Here is a 20880-nt window from a genome sequence, read left to right as displayed (position 1 = left end):
TATTTATGGATTCTTGAAATATTAGTTTGCCAGTTCAAAGTAAGAGCTTTAGCATAAAAGGTTCAAATATAGAGATCACAGCAACAAAAAGTATTTCATAAAGCAGTAACAGTGTCTTCTTCTCCGAAAAAGCTGCAGCTGGTAATAGCATTCGTATTTTTATTAATAAATCTAAAAATTCGTGCCAGCTCATAATTTAATGGAGGAGCAGGACATCTGGCTGCTCCTGATTAGTTTATTTTCACAAAAGAGAAAATCACCCAGCTAAATCACCATTTAGCTAAGTTCTTTCTGTGCTCCCCGCCTGCTCCTTTTTGTTATAATGCCTTGTGGATTTGTCCTATCTGTATACCTTTAAAAAGTGAAGCCAGATACCTTGAAGACAGTTAAACAAAAAGAGAATGCTACCCTGCACAATGCCACAGAAAAAAATCACCCAGCAGCTTGAATCTTCAAGCTTCGTTGTCACAAACTTGTGTAACAATGACCCAGGAAACCACGCTGCACCACACTACACCTGACCAAAAAAGCGATACAGAAACCTGAGCACAGCCTATGCAATCACAATTGCACACCTGCACGTTTTGCAGATAATAACTTGTGGAGCTCTTTGTTGTTGTGAAAAGTATCTCTGTTCTAAAGTACCCCCTGCTTCCATTTGAGAAGATGTTTCATCTTAAAGCTCAAGTGATTCAGGTTTTCACAACCAGGAATACTAGTGGTGGTTGCATTGATCAGACCTGGCACGTATTTCCCTGCCACAATGAAATAAAGCTAAAAAGTATGCTGTGGCTTTTCAAACAAAGTATGCTTTAGCTTTTCAAATGCAAGTGAAACAGAGCTTTCAAAAAGGCAAGTTCCCATGGTTTCCAGCATGCCGTTTAGCCAATGAATACAGAAATTACTGGAGACCTAAAAGGCTGCCAGAGCCATTCAGATGAGTTCCCTCTTCTCCACCTCCCTGCCTTGGCCTATGCTTGTGATGCCTGTTACCCCACAAAGACACTTGGGTTACAGCAGCACAAACAGACAGGCCCCAGACTGATATCATTTTGCTGGTGTTACCTTCTTGACGGTTCTGCTCTAACGGCAGAGCTGTGACAGTCGGGTGACTCTCTTGGGATCAGTTCTATTTCACACCTATGGGAATCATGCCTCCGTAGGAGCTGCAGCACCGGCCCCATATCCTCTAAGAGCTGTTTGTCTTACATTATACTTTTCATGTACCAAAAACATGGCTCTCAACAACAATGTTTCAGCAAGCAATGACTTTATTAAAATCTCAGGAAAATCCCAGAACACACGCTACACATTTAAATGTGAGTTTAAGTTAAAGTCTTTGAGAACATCCTGATTCTAAATTGCTGTTTAAAATCTGGGTGCTTTGGGCTTATCATTTCTGTCACTTAACATCAGTCGGCAGGCCCAACAGATAACATAAATGAAATAAATCAATTGCTCCTGGAATCAACAGACACAGTAAAATCTTTTGTACCTTAATTCAGATAGGGATTTTTATATATACATTCAATATATATCTTTAGGTTTCTCATTTTCACTTAGGTTTCATCTACTGCTCTTGTTAAGTCTACTTTGACCATATGAGTAGTAGTAGATGATCCTCCTCGGAGACCTTCCAAGTAAATCTGTGGTCTGGGTACATTGCTTGAGTTGTCTCGCTTAGTCTGGGTGCTAACATCTTTTGGCAAGTACACTTGGGTGGAGTTCTCTCTTCTCATATGGCTGAGATCAGTCTGCATGGCACGAGTTAATTTACGGCGCAAATTGGCCTAAAGACACAAAAAGAATCAGATTAAGCAAAATTTTGTTTCAACATTTTAGCACTGGTGTATACATAGATGCGTTTGTGTATTTTAGATCTATAGGCTTCACAGACCTGGAACACGGCCCACGTCACCGTACTGTCAATGCATGGTTGCAACGGTGATGTGATAACTCCTGAACTAACAGGCTGCATGAACAGCACCGTATGTAGCCCCCACAATTTTAAGTCAGCCTCGTACTGCTTTTGTATTTTCCTTTGGTCACTGTGCTTCAAATTTTGTTAAATACTGAAGCCTTTGTTTTGTTAGAATAAAATGTTGTTTTCATGGTAAGCTCTTCCAGTGCTTCAAACTAATTTCAATCAGTCTGAAAGCACACTGAATGTGATGGCAGGCTTGGATAAATCTCTTTAGGCATCTGCAACCTAAAACAAATCCGAGGATCCTGAATATCGTGGATAACCCAACTACAGGATCACGTCTTTGTCTCGTTTCCACCAAATGTGACAAAGCTTGGGCACTGGTGTCACAAAGTATCAGATAAAAGGGAAAAAATGCCTTCATTCGAGATGTTGCTCATTAACCCCTCAGCAAGGGGCAAAAGTTAGGGCAATTTGTGATTAAAGCTCTGGTTAATGACAGAAACTGCTGTAGATACAACAACAAAGCCACTTCTCACAAGGTGTTAATATTACTAAGTCAGCACTTGAAACAACAAAATGTTCCTTATTCCAGTGAGCCTTCTATGTCAGCAATGATGTAAAACACCATAAATCATATGACATCATGTTGTCATCAAAATATACAAAATCCAGTCTCATGTGGTGGGATCCAGAACCCCACATGTAAGTGAGAAACTCCCTGGCATCCAGTCCAGTCAGCGGAGACTGGAGTCAGTGGAAGCTGGAGAGCAATTAGGTTGGCCAAATTCTGTGTTCGTATCAGGGTGAGTCAAAATACTCTCCAGACTGCAGTAGCTAGGTCTCCCTGAACTGGAGTGGAAGTTGAAGGACCTAAATGTAGACACATCTTGGTATCTTAATCTACAACTGAATCTTCTGCACTGTGACATCAAGGAAAATACAGAAAATATGGAAATTACAGAGTAGACATCATGGCAAGAAAGACAATATTTTAGTCTTTTTTTTCCTGAGGGTTTTAACGACAATTGAAACAAGAGCAGGCATGAGATACTATTTCTCTGTTAAGTTTATTGCTGTTGAAAACTGAATGTATGCTATTGTAAGGAACTACGCTTGCACAGAGAAACAGATGTGAGCTGAAATTTTTATATCTAACATCAAATAGGTGTTCTAACAAAGTCATACTTTTAACACTTCATATCACTACAAGTTTTCTGGCTAAGTATCAACAACAGGGAAAAAAACCCAACAACAAAGCATCTGAGCTCATCCTCTAACAGAACCTGCAAACATGTTCAATGCTCCCCTAAAGTACCAAATTCACAGATCCATTGGTAAGCTATTTCCATTATTTCAGCACTTTGATTCTAAACGCTGTATCACCTCCGTGTTACAAACCCAGCGTAGTCACTGTAGACAAAACACTTCTGCCTGCATCTGGGATCTCCCATATGGACAGCTGAGGCTAAAACACTCTTAGTACTTTAAAGTACTCTATCTAAATATTTCAAACTAACAAGCTATGGATTTGCTTGTGAATGGTCTTCATGCTCAGTTATTGGAAAACATCCACGTTTGCTTATGCTAAAGATAAACCACTGACCACATCTTACATTTATTTATGTCCATTACAGAAGCAAAGGCGGCTTTTAGCTAGGTCTCTTGTAAACCTAATTGGCTTCTTTATGTACCTCAGTAACAACTATTACTTAGAATCCTTTATAAGCCAGTTAACACTGGTAAGACTTTTCAGTCCAAAAGTTTGGTATTTGCATAATATTTGCAGTATTCTGTGTCCAGTTGATATTGGTAACTGCAATATTCCCTGTACTCACAAGTTCATTTTGATTGAATTGTGAAAATCAGGCACTATACCTTGACAACTGCATGTGCTGGCAAACCATAGAAAGAAGTTTTTAAAATATAAACTTTTAGTTTAAAAGCTTTTATGTAGGTGGCCAACCTTGTGTGCACAGACTGTGATTTCCTGTCCATCAGAAAATCATCATGATAGTATAACAAACATTTCCTCTGGCTAATATATACAACAGAAAACCTATCTGTGTTTCTTACCTTTCTGGCCCTACACGAAAGAGGGATTTTTTTTATTATTGTGTTTTATTTTCACAAAAAGCAGAATTGTTTTTAGCAAACATGAAAAATCAGGATAAAATGAAAAGTATTTCATTATGCAAAAAAAAGAAGAAAAAAGAAGAAAAAAGGCCTCATGCTTTGATACCTTTCAAGGATGGATTAGTTAGCTCAAAGAAAGCTTTTGCAGAGTCAAACACATCCAAAGGTATTCCTAACCATTCTGTCTGCCAGTTACTACAGTTTTCCTCCTCTTGATGGTGATGAATATTAATCTAAATTGCCCAACTTGCAATGAAGTTTTGCCCGACCCAAACCACCCAAACCTTTCTGCAACCTTTTTTTTTTTATAAAGAAACTATATAGCAGTATCTTCAACCTGTTAAATTTATTTGAGTGTAGAGGAGGAACAAGCCTTACAAGCAGCAGTGCAAGTGCAGCAGTGACCTGACCTCAGTGGGCTTTGGGGCACAGTAACTAACTCCACACAACACACCACCTCTCCTGTCCTGAGTGACCACCATGGCAGATGGAGCCCAAAGTCACGGGCTGAAGGAACTTGGTGGACGTTTTACAGCTATTGCACAGGGGTGGTCCATAGGCTAAGGGAATGGCACCTGTGTATTCTATCAAAGGATGGGAAGGGAGGTGGTGGTTAATGAGGTTGTATGGGATAGTGTGAGACCTGAGCATGATGTAAATGGTATGGAATGAGGGGTGGAGAATGTGCTGGGTTTGGCTGGGATAGAGTTAATTTTCTTCATAGTAGCTGGTACAGGGCTGTGGTTTGGATTTGTGCTAAAAACAGTGTTAATAACACAGGGATGTTTTTGTCATTGCTGAGCAGCGCTTACACAGAGCCAAGGCCTTTTCTGCTTCTCACGCCACCCCACCAGCAAGGAGGCTGGGGGTGCACAAGAAGGTAAGAGGGGACACAGCAGGGACAGCTGACCCCGACTGACCAAAGGGATATTCCATACCATATGACATCATACTCAACATATAAAGCTGGGAGAAGAAGTAGGAAGAGGGGCATGTTTGGGGTGATGGCATTTATCTTCCCAAGTAACCATTATGCATGATGGAGCCCTGCTTTCCTGGGGATGGCTGAACCCCTGCCTGCCCATGGGAAGTGGTGAATGAATTCCTTGCTTTGCTTTGCTTGTGTGCGTGGCTTTTGCTTTACCTATTAAACTGTTTTTATCTCAACACATGAGTTTTCTCACTTTTACCCTTCCAATTCTCTCCTCCATCCCACCGGGGGGATGAGTGAGCGGTTGTGTGGGGCTGAGCTGCCAGCTGGGGTTAAACCATGACATCGGGTAGTAACAATACAAACCAGTTTTATAGCTTTTCTTCTCAGTTCCCATTCATTCCATTCGTAGGATGTCACAATAGTTGGAGGCAAGATATGAGTATCAGTTTGAGTACTACTGTCACATTTTGTCGTTGGTTTCATCAAACATTTGTCTGCATTTCTGGCCTGGATGAAAAACAAAACACAAAACCAAGCAAGGCATTAATGAGAAGAATGCAGACATCTAAGAAGAATAGCATATGGATACGCTACTTTTTAAAAGCAAGTAGAAACCTGCAAACCACAAGTGGATAATGATTTTTACATTCAACAATATTTTTGTTCTCCCCACCTCTGCTAAAAAGAAGAAACCATTAAGTATTTGATGGATTTAATTTCTGACACAAAACCCTTTAGGCAGAGGCCACAGCTGAATTTCAGACTCCCACATCCCAAGTGAGTGCTTAATCATTGGATTTTGGTACAAAGGGTCCCACCAGCACCAGTATTTTATGATGCAGGCACTTCAGTTTGTCTTTATGAATGGACTAAAAATCACAAATCATAATTAGGAAAAGTGCTTACATCTCTGCCAGAGCCAGGATATAAACTATATCTTTCTCACCAAGGGCCAGTTCAAGACTACATTCTTTCCATTGCTAGGGACCTAGAATTCACAATGGATCACAAAGAATGCAAATCAAGTCTTTGGATTTCACCTAGTAGCACTGTCACATTCATTATTAATGAGTCCCCTTTCATTTTGTAATGTATTCCATAATTCCTGTCCCCAGATATCACTACACCTTCATCCAGCACATACTGATGAACTGCTAAGCTAAAGCTCCAGTTAATAAGGTATCTATCTGGCTTATCTTCTGTTGCATATATTTACTGTCCCTTTAAGCTACTTTTGCACAAATGAGGAAGAGAAACATCAGAGACAGGATCTTTCTAGGCTAAGGACGAACAGCTTTTATCGCTGCCACAATCCTTTGGCTCTACATATTCTCCTATGAAAATGTGAGAACAACATTAAGGGAAAATGTTTCTTATCAACAACCTGAAAGCCTGGAAAAGATGGAACTCCAGACATTCTATATGATAGGCAGATGATTATACTTCTTTCCTAAAGATGGGTATCATCTGTTCTCTTTATGTTCTAGAAAGGACAGATCAACCAGCGACTCAACACCTGTTCAGCAAGAGCCATGGGCAATGTGTACCTGTGCATACGGAGCAAGGTATTCAAACTGATGATGAAGCTCGAGCAGTTGAATTAGCTCTGCGTGTTCTTTTGCTTTTTCTACATTCAGTTGAATGAACTTATCTGGATCTTGAGCAAAGATGTATGCTGCTTCTTTGGAACTGAAAACATAAAATCTCTCCTTGTGCTTCAAAATTCCAATAGCAGGATTTCCTAAAAAAAAAAAAAAACCAAAAAAACCCAAACCCAAAACAAACCCCACAAAATAAAACAGTGAACAGTATGATATCCAATAAAAAAGACATTTGTAATCAAGATTCTGTGTTTCCCTCAAGTCAGTTTCACTTTCTTTTTTTGTGAAATCAGAATAAATCCCTGAAAGTAAGCTGGTTTAAATACAGAAAAGTCTATTTCGTTAGGTCAGTACAACTGCTTTTGATCAGTTCACATCCAGCATGCCTTAGTGCATGTCAGTCAGAAAAACAACAGATAAAACACCTAAAGGAAAGGCATAAGAAAACAGCCCATACCCACAAATGTTTCCCCTAAAATCTCCGGCAAATATTTGATCGCAGATCAACAGTCCATTTATACCAAAAAGGGTAACACTGATATTAACTGAAGAAACAGATGAAGCAGCTGAGAAGCTGGATAATAAATTATCAGAGAAAATTAAATGTCAATAAAGGCCAAATAACTTATATAGAAAAACACAAACTGAGCTCAAGGACAGTGGCAGGCTCTGCTTCAGCTGTCATTGCCCAGGAAAGACCTAGAATCATCATAGACAGTGCCTTGAAAATACCAACTGGCACTACTCAGTGGCAGTCAAAAAAGCAAAAGAATGTCAGGAATTATTAGGATGCAAACAGAGGGGGAGAAGAAAACCAACATTATAACAACCTATATGCTAAATTTGTAATACTATATTTTGTTCCAACACAACAGAGTAAGAAAAAGTAAAATGAAGGGAGTTGAGAGTGATCAGAGGCTTGGAATACCTTTCACAGAAGGAGAGGGTAAAGAAAGAGGCCTCTTCAGCATTAAAAAGAAGCAAATGAAAAGAAATAATATGATACGGGGTTATAAAACCATGAATTGTGTGCAATATAAAATTACTATTTGCTAATTTTCCTAATAGAAAGGCTATCAGGTCTTTGATGAAATTATCAATCCAGAGCTTAAAACCATCTCAAAAAGAGGTACCTTTTCACAGTATATATAATTATAATTGTGAGACTTTTGACAATAAGAATATTCCATGGCAAACTCTAAATGGATTTAAAAAGCAATTAGATAAATGAAAAACCTCTATCAAGGATTATTCAACAGAAGGTTACAGACTCAACATTTATCTGAGGAAATCTCATAGCCACTAACTGCTAGAACAGGGACGGATATAATTAAGGAAGGATCACTCCTACTTGATTTCTCATAATCTTCGAGTGTTCATGACTGCCCACATCCAGAAATCAGATACAGGACTAGAGAGACCTTCAGTCTAACCCAGGACAGTTACTCTCGTATGCAATACTAAATAAGTGCTGGTAATTTACACTGCTGCTAAAAACTCTATTTTTTAATACTGCCAAGTAATGGCAATATTTTCCTCCCAACATCCTGTAGGTTTAAAAAAAATTCTATATGGATAGGCTCTATAAAAGATAGGGAGACAGGAAACATGAAGTGATGGGGTAGCTGAAATAAGGCTTGCTTTCAAGACAAATGATCCTAGAAGAGACCAAAAAATTTCCTACGATTAGTTGACTTAAGTGCACTTTTGCATTCTTTTCAGAGAAGATTTTTAGTACTTTATAATGACTATTTAAAAATACATATGATGTAGGCATGAATGGGTGTCTTTGCAACACACAAAATTCAAGGGATGACCATTTTCCTACGCCTGTATTAAAACACATTAACAACAGTAAATAAACCTGCATTCAGCTGCAGTGTAGGTTATACAGACGTACATATAGTAGGACGAAACATTTATCCATTCCATCTTGTTTCTGCCTCTGCTTGCTCGTGCCTACTTTCTCTTGAAGCCATCCTACCTTCTATTTAGGGCAGTTTATTTATGTATTTTTAAAAGAAAAATACTTTAACAGGGGTGTCGTGGTTTAGCCCCAGCTGGCAGCTAAGCACCACACAGCCACCTGCTCATTCCTCCCCCCTTGGTGGGATGGGGAGAAGAATCGGAGGAAAAGGGTAAAACTCATGGGTTGGGATAAGGACAGTTTACTGGGACAGCAAAGGGAGAGGAAAATAACAACAACAACAGTACTTATAACAGAATGTACAAAGTGGGTGATACACAAGGCAATTTGCTCACCACCCGGAACCCAATGTCCAGCCCATCCTGGAGCATCAACTCCTCCTCCCTAGCCAGCCCCCTTTATATACTCAGCATGACATCACGGTATCAAATATCCCTTTGGCTAGTTTGTGTCAGCTGTCCCAGCTTTGTTCCCTCCCAGCTTCTTGTGAAAATTAACTCTATCCCAGTCGAAAACCAGGACAAGGGGTTTGATATAAGAGGATGCACTCAGAACATGTCTTTACATTTTCTCTAGTACTTGTGTACATATAGAGTATGGAGAAGACCTAACTGCAAAGCATACCTGGGAGGGTGAGGCCTTTTACACCAATTGCATATGCACAGAAACCATGGTACTGGATTAGCAACTGATCAAAATTATCAGTAGTCTCTGGAAAAAGCCATTCTTGGTTCTTGAAATCAGAAGCATTCACCCTGGTTCCTAAGAAAAGGTTTAACAAAGGGAGGATTTCAGTAACAAAACTTCAGATGTTTAAAATATAATAATGTTACAGGATGACTGGATTACTCTGGTCTTCACAGGATGACCTGCAGTGCCAAGATCCCAAAAGCCAAACTTTAGTCCTGCCGTAAGAGAAATTCTACTAAAAAACCAGTCCTGCAGGAGCCTTCTTTAGTAGCATTAGTTTTCTTTAGAAACAGAGGACAACAACAGGAAGGTACTATCTTATTCTTCTATTTTGTTTTTACCCACTCATGCATTACAAATCCCCTGGAGTATAACTTGGTTGCTAGGGATACCATCTTACAAACAAATACTTCTGGTAACCAAAGCCCCGTTAAATTAGCTTTTTTATCCCCACCCTCCATTTCAGAAGTTCTGAAAGGTATAAAAAGACATAAACAAACTTAAGAAATTTAAAAAAAAAAAGTAGAAATATTCTTCTCTGATCATTCTGCCATTTTTATAAGGTATTTTTGTATCTAGTAGCTATATTTTAATTTTATATATAAAAATAAAGCCCAAACTACACTACATGAAAAACAAATCCACACACTACAAGACTCATTTTAACTTACTGTGCAAATTCTGATTATTAAAAAAACCAATGTGTAGCACCTTCTGTAAAGAAAATTCAAACCACGAAAATTTTGGGAAAATGAAGGAAAATGAAAAAGTCATAACTTTCAGTACCTATGGTTTCTCTTATCCTTTCCTCATCACTTTTCACAATCACTCCTTCCAGAAGAGATGTTAGCACTTCCTCAGGAAAAAGCTGTGATTGGATTTCCGAGAACTGTTGCAGATCGTTAGTCATATTTGTGAGGAAGCTTACCAGTAGCATCTCATCCTGAAAGCTGGTCCAAAGGTTAGAAAGTGCAACAAAGAGAGGCTAGAAAATAAAGAAAATTATCTGAAATTCAGATTTGTTTTATGTCTGCAGCGTAACCCAAGTGATGTGTACAACAATCCCTGCTATGAACAAAGCGGGGCTGATCTCCAAGGCAATCAGCATCCAAAAATTCCAGGGGAACTCCTGGGCATTGCAAGAGGAGCTCCCATCATGTATGCCAAATACGGTTTTATAACTGAAAATAAGGTGTACAGGTATAAGAAGGACCAGAAGAAATGCACGTGGTTAACTACCAAATGAAGTAAACCCACACCTATATGTACAAACTATCAAGTTTTCTTATTTAATCTGCCCTGCTTCCAGAGTGACTTGGTACCACAGCCCCCCCCGGCCATCATGCATGCCAAATTAATGGGGTGCAAGCCTCTTCAGAGCTGTACGGGGTTCAGGACAAAACTGGAAGCTGCCATTCCCAGCAGTGATGCTGACATACAGATATGTACATACATACAGAAGAAGCCTACGAGCTTTGAGTATAAATGCTGATTTCAATGACAGTGACACAAAATGTGCCCTGTTACATCTAAGCACACAGAGCATTTACAGGAAGAGATTCAACAAATCTGAAATGCACACTAACAACATTATATTTTTGGCATGTTAACAACATTATTATAAGAACAGTCAACAGAGTCAGCTCTGGAATTCATCAGCATCACTAACGCTGTGGAAATGTTATGGTTACAAAAATGGAAGAAACTAAAGGAAGGGCAGGAAGATCAAAATTTTTACTAGAATAAACAAAGAATATTAATGAAATCTACTGTTTTCTAAAACAAATGTTTACTACAAGTATAGGCCTTATGCTACGTGTTTTAAAAGGCAGAATGCCCAGCTTCTCTACATTTGTAGAGGATCCAGCTTCTCAGCAACTAGCTGAAGAAAAGAACTATTTAAATGGTGTGTTAATAGAGAAATCTCTACCTGCAAAAGACCTGAAATCAAAAGACGCTACATATTCTGACTTCAGCAGAGAAGAAAACACGACTAACCAACGTGAAGAGAAGAAAATCTAGGAAGGAAGCAGACAAGAGCAGACAGCTTCTAGGGAAAAGGGTAATGTGTATTAGTCACTTAAAACTCACAAAGATACAGAAGAAGAGAAAAAAAACCTGCTCTGAGTGGCTGGATGAGAGGGGAAGATGTTGTCCAAATGAGAACATCTGGCTTATAAAATCACAAGCACACATAAACTGAAGCGTCAGATCACATCTGAGATGCACCCCAGTTAAAGTGCCGTTTTCATAAGTTTCCAGCTCAGAGGCCCTTATGGGAAGTGTAAAAAATGCTCTGAGTAGATGGGGGGGGCATGATCTTCCTTCCTCCCTCCTCCACAGTAGACTTTATTTTGCTTTCTAATTATTTGTTTAGAAGGATGAAATATAACCTAAAACATATGTATGAACTGCATGCTAGTTCAACAGCTAACTACAAGGAATTAAAATGATAGACATATCACACACAATAATGAGCTCTTCCATAAAAGAAAATTAAATGAAGCTGGTTTCTGACATATTTCTCTCCCATTTCCTTTATACCATGTCATCATAATAATCCCAGGTTTTTACAGGGTCATCAAGCACCCTCCTTCACAATACCTGCAGTTCACATCACTCATTCCCTCTTCCTCCAACACCTCCCTCCTGTGTCCTGTAGCTCCCAACTAAGGGTGAAACAGTACAGAACATTGATCATGCAGAGGTACGTGGCTGCTCACGGGCCAGACAGCACACAAACCACCAGGGAATTGTGGCATTCCCATTTCAGACCTGATCTTAGGAGGGCTCTAATTGCATCTCTCTAGTTCCTTGTTTTTCACACAACTTGCAGAAAATGACATTTTTTGAGATTTCCGGACTCTTGACAAATTTGACTGAAACTGGCCAAGAGGTTCAGAAACTATTGGGAGGGGGAAAGAGCTGAGACCTCCATCACAGAAACCTGATTTCTTTAGAAAAATGGTATCAAGGAGTCATACTGTAATTACAGGAATTGCTATCTGAAAGGACTTTAAGAGAATCACACTCTGATGTGCTGTTATCTGTCATCATGTTCTTACTATTTCTGCAAGGACCAGAATATTTACACAAACCAGAAAAATATCACTGTAAATCTACAAATACTGACAAATGACTCAAGACACTTACAGTAAAATACCATTTAATTCTTTCTTCCCCTCTTTGTATTTTGCTTTTCTCTTATCTTGAAAGCAACTCTTTTAGTTTAGTTGCCCCTTCAAAAATCACAGATGCTGTTGTAATAGAAAATAACGTAGCCTTTTTCTTAACACAAACTATGCAAAACTACACTGGTAAAGTATTTTGTAATACTTTAGTAATTTTTTATAATTAAGAAGAAATAGGTTTTCCATTCATAATACTTACAAAAACTTCTTTGGTATCTATGGAAACCTTATTCTGCACTGTGTTTTTCAACTGCTCCATTGTTGCTGCAAACTGCACATTCGTCCTTTCAACTTCTTGAGCACTTGTAATTGCATCAGACTGGAAACAGAACTTACTTCAGGTAAGAAGTATGATAGTCAAAAAATCAAGTATTTAGTAGTAAGTATTTACTTAGATCTCTTCATTCAACTATTTTCAGACAACTGTTTTAAGGAACGAAATGCACCCTAACTTTCCACAAAATACATTTTTCCTTAAGTGTTCAGGTATAAAGCCAGGTGCTTCTCTCAAGCATATACTAGTAATTTTCATAGAAAACCTCTACATTTTTATAATAAGAACTGAAAAAAAATTGAGACACATATTTTTCCAAGCTTTATGATATACAGGAAGAACTAGTAAAATCCTGCAGTTTCTCAAAAGACAAATGAGAAGGTCTTCATAAACAAAAGTTTCAAGAATTTAAATTGTATTCTTCAAAGACTTCTCATAACTCCGTATGTGTTGGGGATGTTTGCACACTAAAATTGAGGTGATTTATGGGTTGGATTGAACAAGGAGATTTTTTTCTCTCATGCCTTTTGGGGCAGAGTGACTATTAATATGTAAACAAGAAAAAAGTCCTACTTTTTTAGTCCTTTGTTAATGAAATTAAACCAAAAAAGAAAACCTCTAGAAATGAAATGGAAGCACAGTCACACTGCAGCAAACAATTAATTTTGTGTTTTACCTGACAGTAGCCAAACCCAGCAAGTTAGGTACAAAGTTCAGCATGACAGATGATGTAGGTTCTCATATACTGAGATAAATTTTATTTCATTTACTTCTGAATCATTTGTCTTAAGTTTCTGTCCTGTAAAAATAGGTAACTTGAATACATTCCATCTGCAGTAAAACCCCACAGGATATAACATGATGGTATCTCACCAGTAGGATGCAAAGGAAGGCCTCATATTGTCTCACACTGAACAGTGCTTCTTTTAATTTAAAAGAACTAAGCTGTGCATATCTGTGTTGGTCTTCCTGCATGGATTCCAACAGAGCTGTGTACTGGTGGGCTAGCGTATGGCAAGTATTAAGACCTTCATCAACAGTCCGTGTAGCTGATGGAATGGCTTCATTCAGAATGGCTGGCACTGTTTATATAGAATAAATATGAGATAAGTATAAAAAGAATTATTTAAGTCATTAGCAAAAAATTACAATGCAGTACTTGAGCAAAGTAGACTTCCAATAAAATTTCTAAATTTTGTCCTTATCTTCATGCATTTCCAAATGCTTGCATACTAGATTCGATCACTGTATCTTACTAGTCAAGGGGTTCCAAACAGTCAGAATTACAGGTGTGGAAATATCAGTCAGGCCAAGGACTGTGAGAAAACTTGCTTTATAGTAGATGCAGTTCAGTTGATACTACTGACATGGGTTTCCTGAGAGACTTTAGACAACCAGCACAATTTTCAGTTCTCAGTTTCCTCTAAAACTGGGCTGCAGACCTTTCTGACAAAGAAGTCTCCACACAGAGCTACAGTTCACAAAAACATCTCCACTGATGAGAATTCAAAATGCAAAAGGTTTTTCAGAACATGTTAAGAATCTGAAGAGGTTACTCTAAATTATCAGAATACAGATAATGCCCCAGCAACTTTTATCACATCTCATTACACATATGCAACAGAAAATTGTAATTGGATTGACAGTGTCCTTTCAAGATTTTAATTAAGTCCTTTTAAAGGCAAACATTACATATTTAATTCACTCAATGGGAAGGGATCAGGGAAAAGTTATCATGAGGTAAATTAGTGCGTGAAGTTAATATGTATAATCCTTCCACATCAACCACACAGGGCTCCCTCTTTGCTAAAATGTAGCAGCCTACACGTTCATCTAGAGAGATGGGATATTATTGGAGCCACGCCAGTGAAGAAGGCCAGGAAGAATTAAATGGGAATACACAGCCCAAATGCAGTTGTCTACTTACAGTCATCAATGCTGCTTCCTCCTTTCTTGAATTCCTTGTTGTACAACCGAATTCCTGTGACTAGCATGGAAAGATTTTTCAGCTGTTGCTCTTTGCTCTTCTTACTGAGTGAGACAAAACTAATCATCTCTGTCTGGGAGAATACACTCTGCAGGGCAGCTAGAAGCATTACAAAGGGTGAGAAAACCCTCAGTATGAGGGAACAGAAAATAAAATCATTAAACAAGCAAAAATACCCTCTCCTGAACAACTGCAAAAAGTAGGAAATCCATGGCAAATTTAGACTGCAAGGCTGAGCAGTGTCAGTTTGGGTAGTAAGCATTCATCACAGTTTACCACATCTGTATCTAAAGATCAGCAAAGAGAAAGTGAAATTTTATTTTTCAATAAGAAAAGCCCAATTTCATAGCTGGGAGTTTACTGACCTGTTGCCTCCCTGACAACCTCAATATCTGTTGGGGATCCCAGACCAGAGCTTAGCAGCATGTAGCTAATGATCTTTTGATACACATTCTCCATTTCTTCTTGCACACGAGGACGACTATCTGTGATATCTCTGACCACAGGAGCCAGCCTTTCCTCCAGAACACGGTGCTGTTGGCTGAGTAATTCAGCTAGGAAAGAAGGATTGTTAGAAAGTGCTATCTAAATTATTTGGAAATTGAGTTTTATAGAGGGTGCAATTCATTTCCAAAGTCAAAGCATAACCTTAAGGTTTCTGAAACAGATATGTGGAAGAGATGTTCAAGGTACCATACCGTTATACTTAACAACAGTGGAGTTAAACATTAACATAATTAGCATGATTAACATCAGTCAGTAGAGTCCAGAGAACTATTCAGGCCAAATTAAGCAGCAAGGCCCTGGCTCTCTGGACTCTTCTGACTGCAGTAGGACCCAACACACACACACATATTTCATACACACCTGAAGTTACATGCCCAAATCTGAACACTACTCAGGATCTCAGAATCTTACTGGACTTGGCGATCTTACTTAGTCCAGAAGACTTTGGAGCTAATTTTTGGTTTTAATCCATGCTAACAAGAAAACATTTTCATGACCTTCCTACACAGAATGTTTTGGGGTTTTTTTGTCTAGTTCTGTGTCTTCTGTGTCCCAGCCAGCCCTCACTGTCCCATTGAGATCTGAAGTTACAGTTACAGCAGAGACATTCTCCCCATCTCATTTTTCTTCCACATTCCCTTCTCAGACCATACGAAGTTACCACTGATGAGACCAAAACATACTTGGTTAAAACTGTAACTGATTGTTCAAGACTGCTCATCTCAATTAGGGATGTTGATAAAACATCAGGTTCTCTTTCAGATATGTGAGTGCAGTCCTGGGTACTGGTTCTCTTTCAGATACACAGGTACAGTGCAAGTTTTTCTTGCTGAAGGCAGCTGGCCACTGCACCCGAAAGCATAATTGTTCTCAAGTGAGCTAAAACATTACATTCAGTAAAACTCTCAGAGTGTACTCCCAAATCTAATGTACATTTTTTCCCTACTATATCCATACTGAAACACCATGCTCCTATAGAGTACATTTCTCCAAGGATTTTTATTTTGCTTTACTGCCAGCAGTCATTTAACAGGAATCATTATTAGCCCTACAGGGAGAGATATTAAAACCTAAACTCAGAATCAACTTCTTCTATGAAAACATTTATTTATATTGAAATTACCTCGGTTTGCATAGTTCATATCAAAGTAAACTTGCATCTTAATTGTGCTCAGGGATGGGTTTGTTGTGTCAAGGAGCCTGGTAACACAGATCTAAGAAGAGAGACAGAGAAGTGAGGTCTTTCTCATCGCAGGGGAAACATCTGAACTGAGACTGACAATGCTATAGGTTTCACAGAAGCAGTAGAGCTCCCTCCCTACCATTCTCTCAACATACTATAAACACTATGAAGTATAAGGCATTTATTAACATGAGGGAACACATAATCCAGTCATTAGCTACAGAACCGTGAGAACAAAGTAGCATTAAAAATTTGAAAGTGTTCATGTAAAAATAAAATGGCATTTCAGTTACAGGAACAAACAGCAAATAATGCTAGAGTCTTAGCTAAGTACTGACTTAGTCAGTCAGAATTACCTGGATAAGATTTTGCACATCTTTTTCTGCAAGGATTTGATCCACATTAAAGTCATATCTTGGATCTAAAACAACAGCTTTCACCTAGAGATTGCCAAAAGAAAGCTATTAATTTATATCTCAACATATACCCTTTGCAACTAAACTTTTATTTTCTGAAAAATCTCAGATGCAGTCAATATTTCTTTACTATTCTTTTTTTCCATTCAATCTTCGATAATGAAACAAAGTTACTCCATTTCACACATACTGCCAGTTTCAATCTCAGTTCTCAGACATAAGTGAAAAAAAAATCTATTTGTGATGCAGACTTTGTACAGAAATATTTATATACGGGTCCTTTAAAAGTTTCCTGGAAAAATATTTTTCTAAGTAAAATTTTATAAAAATCCATCATGGTTGTTTATAGACTTCTCGGTTGGTGTTGTATCCATCAGTATAAATTTTTACCATTTGGATAAAAAATTCATAGTCTTCTGCATACAGGGAAATATATGCATGTTTGCAACTGGTATGCATGCTGGGTATCTTGCCAGCCACATGCAAAAGCTTTTTATCCATGAAAATTTTCATGCTTAATTGATTAATACTGCTTTTGAGCCCAATGTATTTTTAAAAGCCACAGTGTCACCTTTAGGGGAAAAAAATGGCAGAGTGACAGTACTGCTGTGAACCATTTACATTCATATACAGGTTTATCAAGAGCTGATTCTGTTCTTGTACCATCAATGAAGAAAGAACCTAGCTCCATCTTTCTGCAGAGACAGATTTGCAGATGCATTCAGACTATATTTTGCAGCCGTGCTGTGTCTGTTAACAGAAGATGCCAAAGTGTATAATGTTTTTTAGGGTACTTATAGCTGTTTACCAAGGGCAACACTGAGATGGATTCAATTTCATTTTTAGTTTAAGTGGGATCCAAGACCACTCCTTCAAATATTCAGCCCATTTATATATAGGCCCTGCCTAAGTGGAGAAACAAACAAAAGAATCCATCACAATAGAGGGAAGAAGTAAGTGTCAAAGAATAAATATAGCTGCTGCAATAAACATTCTCCTATGTGTCATGCCTTTTTCTTCATTTATGAAAGAGTGGGAAGAAATGTTATTAAAACTCAGGAACACTTCTCATTTTCACTTTAGAAAGAAAAAAATGGTTTAATGCCTGCAGAAGAAAAACTAATGGAGAAATCTCATTTGGAGTTCAAAGAGTTCCCAGGACTCAGTACCTGCGGCCTTTTCAGGGCCTTATACTGACATAAATAGCAATTCAGAGGAATGAAAGACTTTTCCAGGTTTTTTTAGGACCCTATACTGAATATCACTGAACGCCCCTTTAAAACTTCCCAAAGCAGGCTCTCAAACCTGGGATATTTCCAAGTTCAAGTTACCCCTGAGAGCCTGGGCTGTGGCCATCCCAGCCTGGGCAGGCTGCCGTGGAGCTGCCATTTCAAGTTTGTCGACTTTTAAGACCAAAGGAATGATTTATGTCCTCACTTCACATCATTCAGTCCGAGCAGCGTTAGCCAGCGACTTTGGGGAACTATTCATTGTATGTAAAATTAAGCCCCCACCTCACGAACGCCTTAAAACCGGTTTGAACTGCCAAGCTGCGGGCACCCAGGTTTGAAACTTCTGAGCTATATGCTATCAATAAGTATTTATCTTCATATTTTTTGGATGGAATTTGAACGCAATTAGAAAAACACCCAGATGAAATAATAATTAAAACCCCCACCCTAAACATTTAATTTGTGCTTACCATGAACGCCACCAAGGTTTCAGAAACGGTTTGTCCCTGAGCAGCACATTCTTGTCCAATTTCACGAATGATTTTCTTGATGACACTTGCGGGCTGCTCACAAGACATACTGCACAAACACACACGTTAACGGGATTAACGTTTTTTTTAACATTTCGGGTGCGTTTTTCAACGTTTCTCCTCAACCGGCTGCGGGTCCCCCTCGCCCCCATACCGCCGGCCGGGGGACGCCCGCCAGCCTCTCGGCCCCTCCGCTCCCGCGCCGCCGCCGCTTGTCGAGGCACCCACCTCCCGACCCCGTAGGGCTCCCACCGTCTCGGTCGCCCCCAAAACGTCCCGCTCTCACCTGCTTCCCCCCCCGGCCCGGCCGGCGCCAAACGGCGAGAGCGGCCCGCAGCCGGGCGCCAGCCGCTGGCCGTTGCCATAGGGACGCGGCGCGGCCCGGCCTCGGCCGCTGCCGCCGGGGGGAGCGGTGTAGGTGCCCGTATGGACGTGTGTGTGTACGCCTGTAGGTACCGATCTGCGCAGCACAACGTGCGCTTGCATACAACAGAGATACACGTAAAGAAATACATGTTTATACAGAATATATATGTGCATTGCGTGCGAAACGTATGTACATACATACCTGCCTGTATACAAAACATATGTGTATAGGGGCATAGGAATATATGTATATGTGTAGTACATAAACACCTCTATGTGCATACAAACCATGTATGTGGACGTCTATGGCTATATGTAGGTATATGGCTACATGTAGATTTACATATGTATGTCTAAATATGCATACATGCCATACATAGGTATATGTACATAGGTATATATACTCATATATGCAATATATATGAATAGGCAAAACATGTATATGGATGTGTATGTATATGCAAAACATATATATGGGGATATGTAAGTATTTATTTATACACATAAATGTGTGTGCGTATACAAAGTAGTTTATTTTTTATATACACACACACACATGTATGTGTGTGTGTATATATATATATATATGCATATGCAAAACATACACAGCTCTCTTCCAAAGGAGCTTATGAGGGTAGGAGGTGGCAGGAAGAGCACAGCTTTATGGTTTATTTATTTGTGTTCTCCGTTTTGCTTACAGCTCCTGGGGCTGGAGCTTCTGTCGGTGGTGGGACAGCCTGGCGCAGGCAGTGCCGCAGCCAGAGAGGCTCCCCTGGGCACAGAGGAGCTGGCAGGACAACTCCTCCATGGTAGGCACCTCAGCAGACAGCCAGTCCCTCCGTGCCAGGGTACGGATGTAGGCCAGCAGCATGCCCCGTACCAGCTGCCGCCACACAGCCTGCGAGCACCCGATGCTGTCCGCGTCTTTGGAGACCTGGTTGTTGTCCAGGTCACTGTAGACCACCTTCCTCCATGGTGGTCCACCTCTCCGGGGAGATCCTCCTTAAAGGGATACTTCCCCTTCACACCCCAGGGGAGCCACCTCCAGTGGCAGCAGTGCCCCTCCTGATGTCCCTGCCGATGGGATGGTCCCCCATGAGGGACCGTAGCTGCTGTACTTCCCACCCGTCCACAGCCAGGCTGCTGCCCCCTGTGTACCAGCACTGGATCAGCGAGGCGGCAAGCTGCTCTCCCAGCTGGAGGGTGAAATCTTTCCGCACCTCTCACACCTCGCCAAGGAAGAAGTGACAAGCGTTTTCCTCCTCCTGCCTGCCTCCTATTGCCTGATGGTGCTGCCACCTCTCTCCTCCTCCTCCCTCACCAACGGGGTGGACCTCTGCTTCTGCTGCTTCTCCTTGGAGGTAGCCGACAGCTGGGTCTCTGTGGTAGCCAACAGCTGGGTCTCTGTGGTAGCCTCTGCTTCAGCCACCATGTCCATTTGCACGTGCTTGGATGCAGAGGCCGGCTTGCCCCCATGAGGCTGCCGGAGGAAGGCCCAGTAGGCATAGGCCAAGCCCTAGCACAGCGCCAGGAGCTGCTGTCTCCTCTCAGTGTAGATGAGACAACCGGCCTTCAGGTTCTCTGCCACCTCATCAGACCTCCGTGCCTCTTCAGGCATGAATTCCCATGCTGTTGGCCACAGGCACCTGCCCAAGCACTCCCACATCCCTTCCCACCCAGGAATGGGCTGCCTTGGGACACATCCCTCAGCCTCACCCCCTGCCGGAGGTTCCCTGGAGGCACCGCTGAGGTCTGAACTGGGACCACTGGGCTGAGGGTCTGGGGTGGTGGCAGTGGGCGGTGGGCAGTGGGGGGCTGCAGGGACATTGTTGTTACCCCCACCAGCAGCGGCCAGCTTCAAAACCAGGCTGAAGGCATGCAGCAGTATGAGCGTTTCCATTGTGCAGAGATGCTTGAGAAACCGGGGGTCCATTGCAGCGCGGCTGGGAAGACCTGTCTGCTGGGGAGAAAAGGAGGAAGGT

The 20880-nt window shown here is 40.5% G+C and overlaps 1 protein-coding gene across 1 annotated transcript; it reads right to left on the bottom strand.

Moving 5' to 3' along the window:
- Window positions 1-1258: 1258 nt before the first annotated feature.
- Window positions 1259-18938, bottom strand: CFAP206 (cilia and flagella associated protein 206). Its single transcript, XM_054820604.1, has 13 exons — window positions 18819-18938; window positions 18473-18581; window positions 16711-16794; window positions 16295-16385; window positions 15030-15218; window positions 14605-14763; window positions 13551-13759; window positions 12603-12722; window positions 9999-10197; window positions 9147-9284; window positions 6542-6735; window positions 5358-5501; window positions 1259-1790 (listed from the first exon to the last, which is right to left on the bottom strand). Exons 2-13 carry the CDS (start codon window positions 18578-18580, stop codon window positions 1560-1562), a joined length of 1866 nt encoding a protein of 621 aa, XP_054676579.1. The 5' UTR covers window position 18581; window positions 18819-18938; the 3' UTR covers window positions 1259-1559.
- Window positions 18939-20880: the final 1942 nt, after the last annotated feature.

The sequence above is a fragment of the Grus americana genome, chromosome 3 (assembly GCF_028858705.1).
Source record: "Grus americana isolate bGruAme1 chromosome 3, bGruAme1.mat, whole genome shotgun sequence".
In the NCBI taxonomy this organism is placed as follows: domain Eukaryota; kingdom Metazoa; phylum Chordata; class Aves; order Gruiformes; family Gruidae; genus Grus; species Grus americana.
Note: the sequence above shows the minus strand (reverse complement) of the source record. Positions and strands in the feature narration are given on the sequence as shown.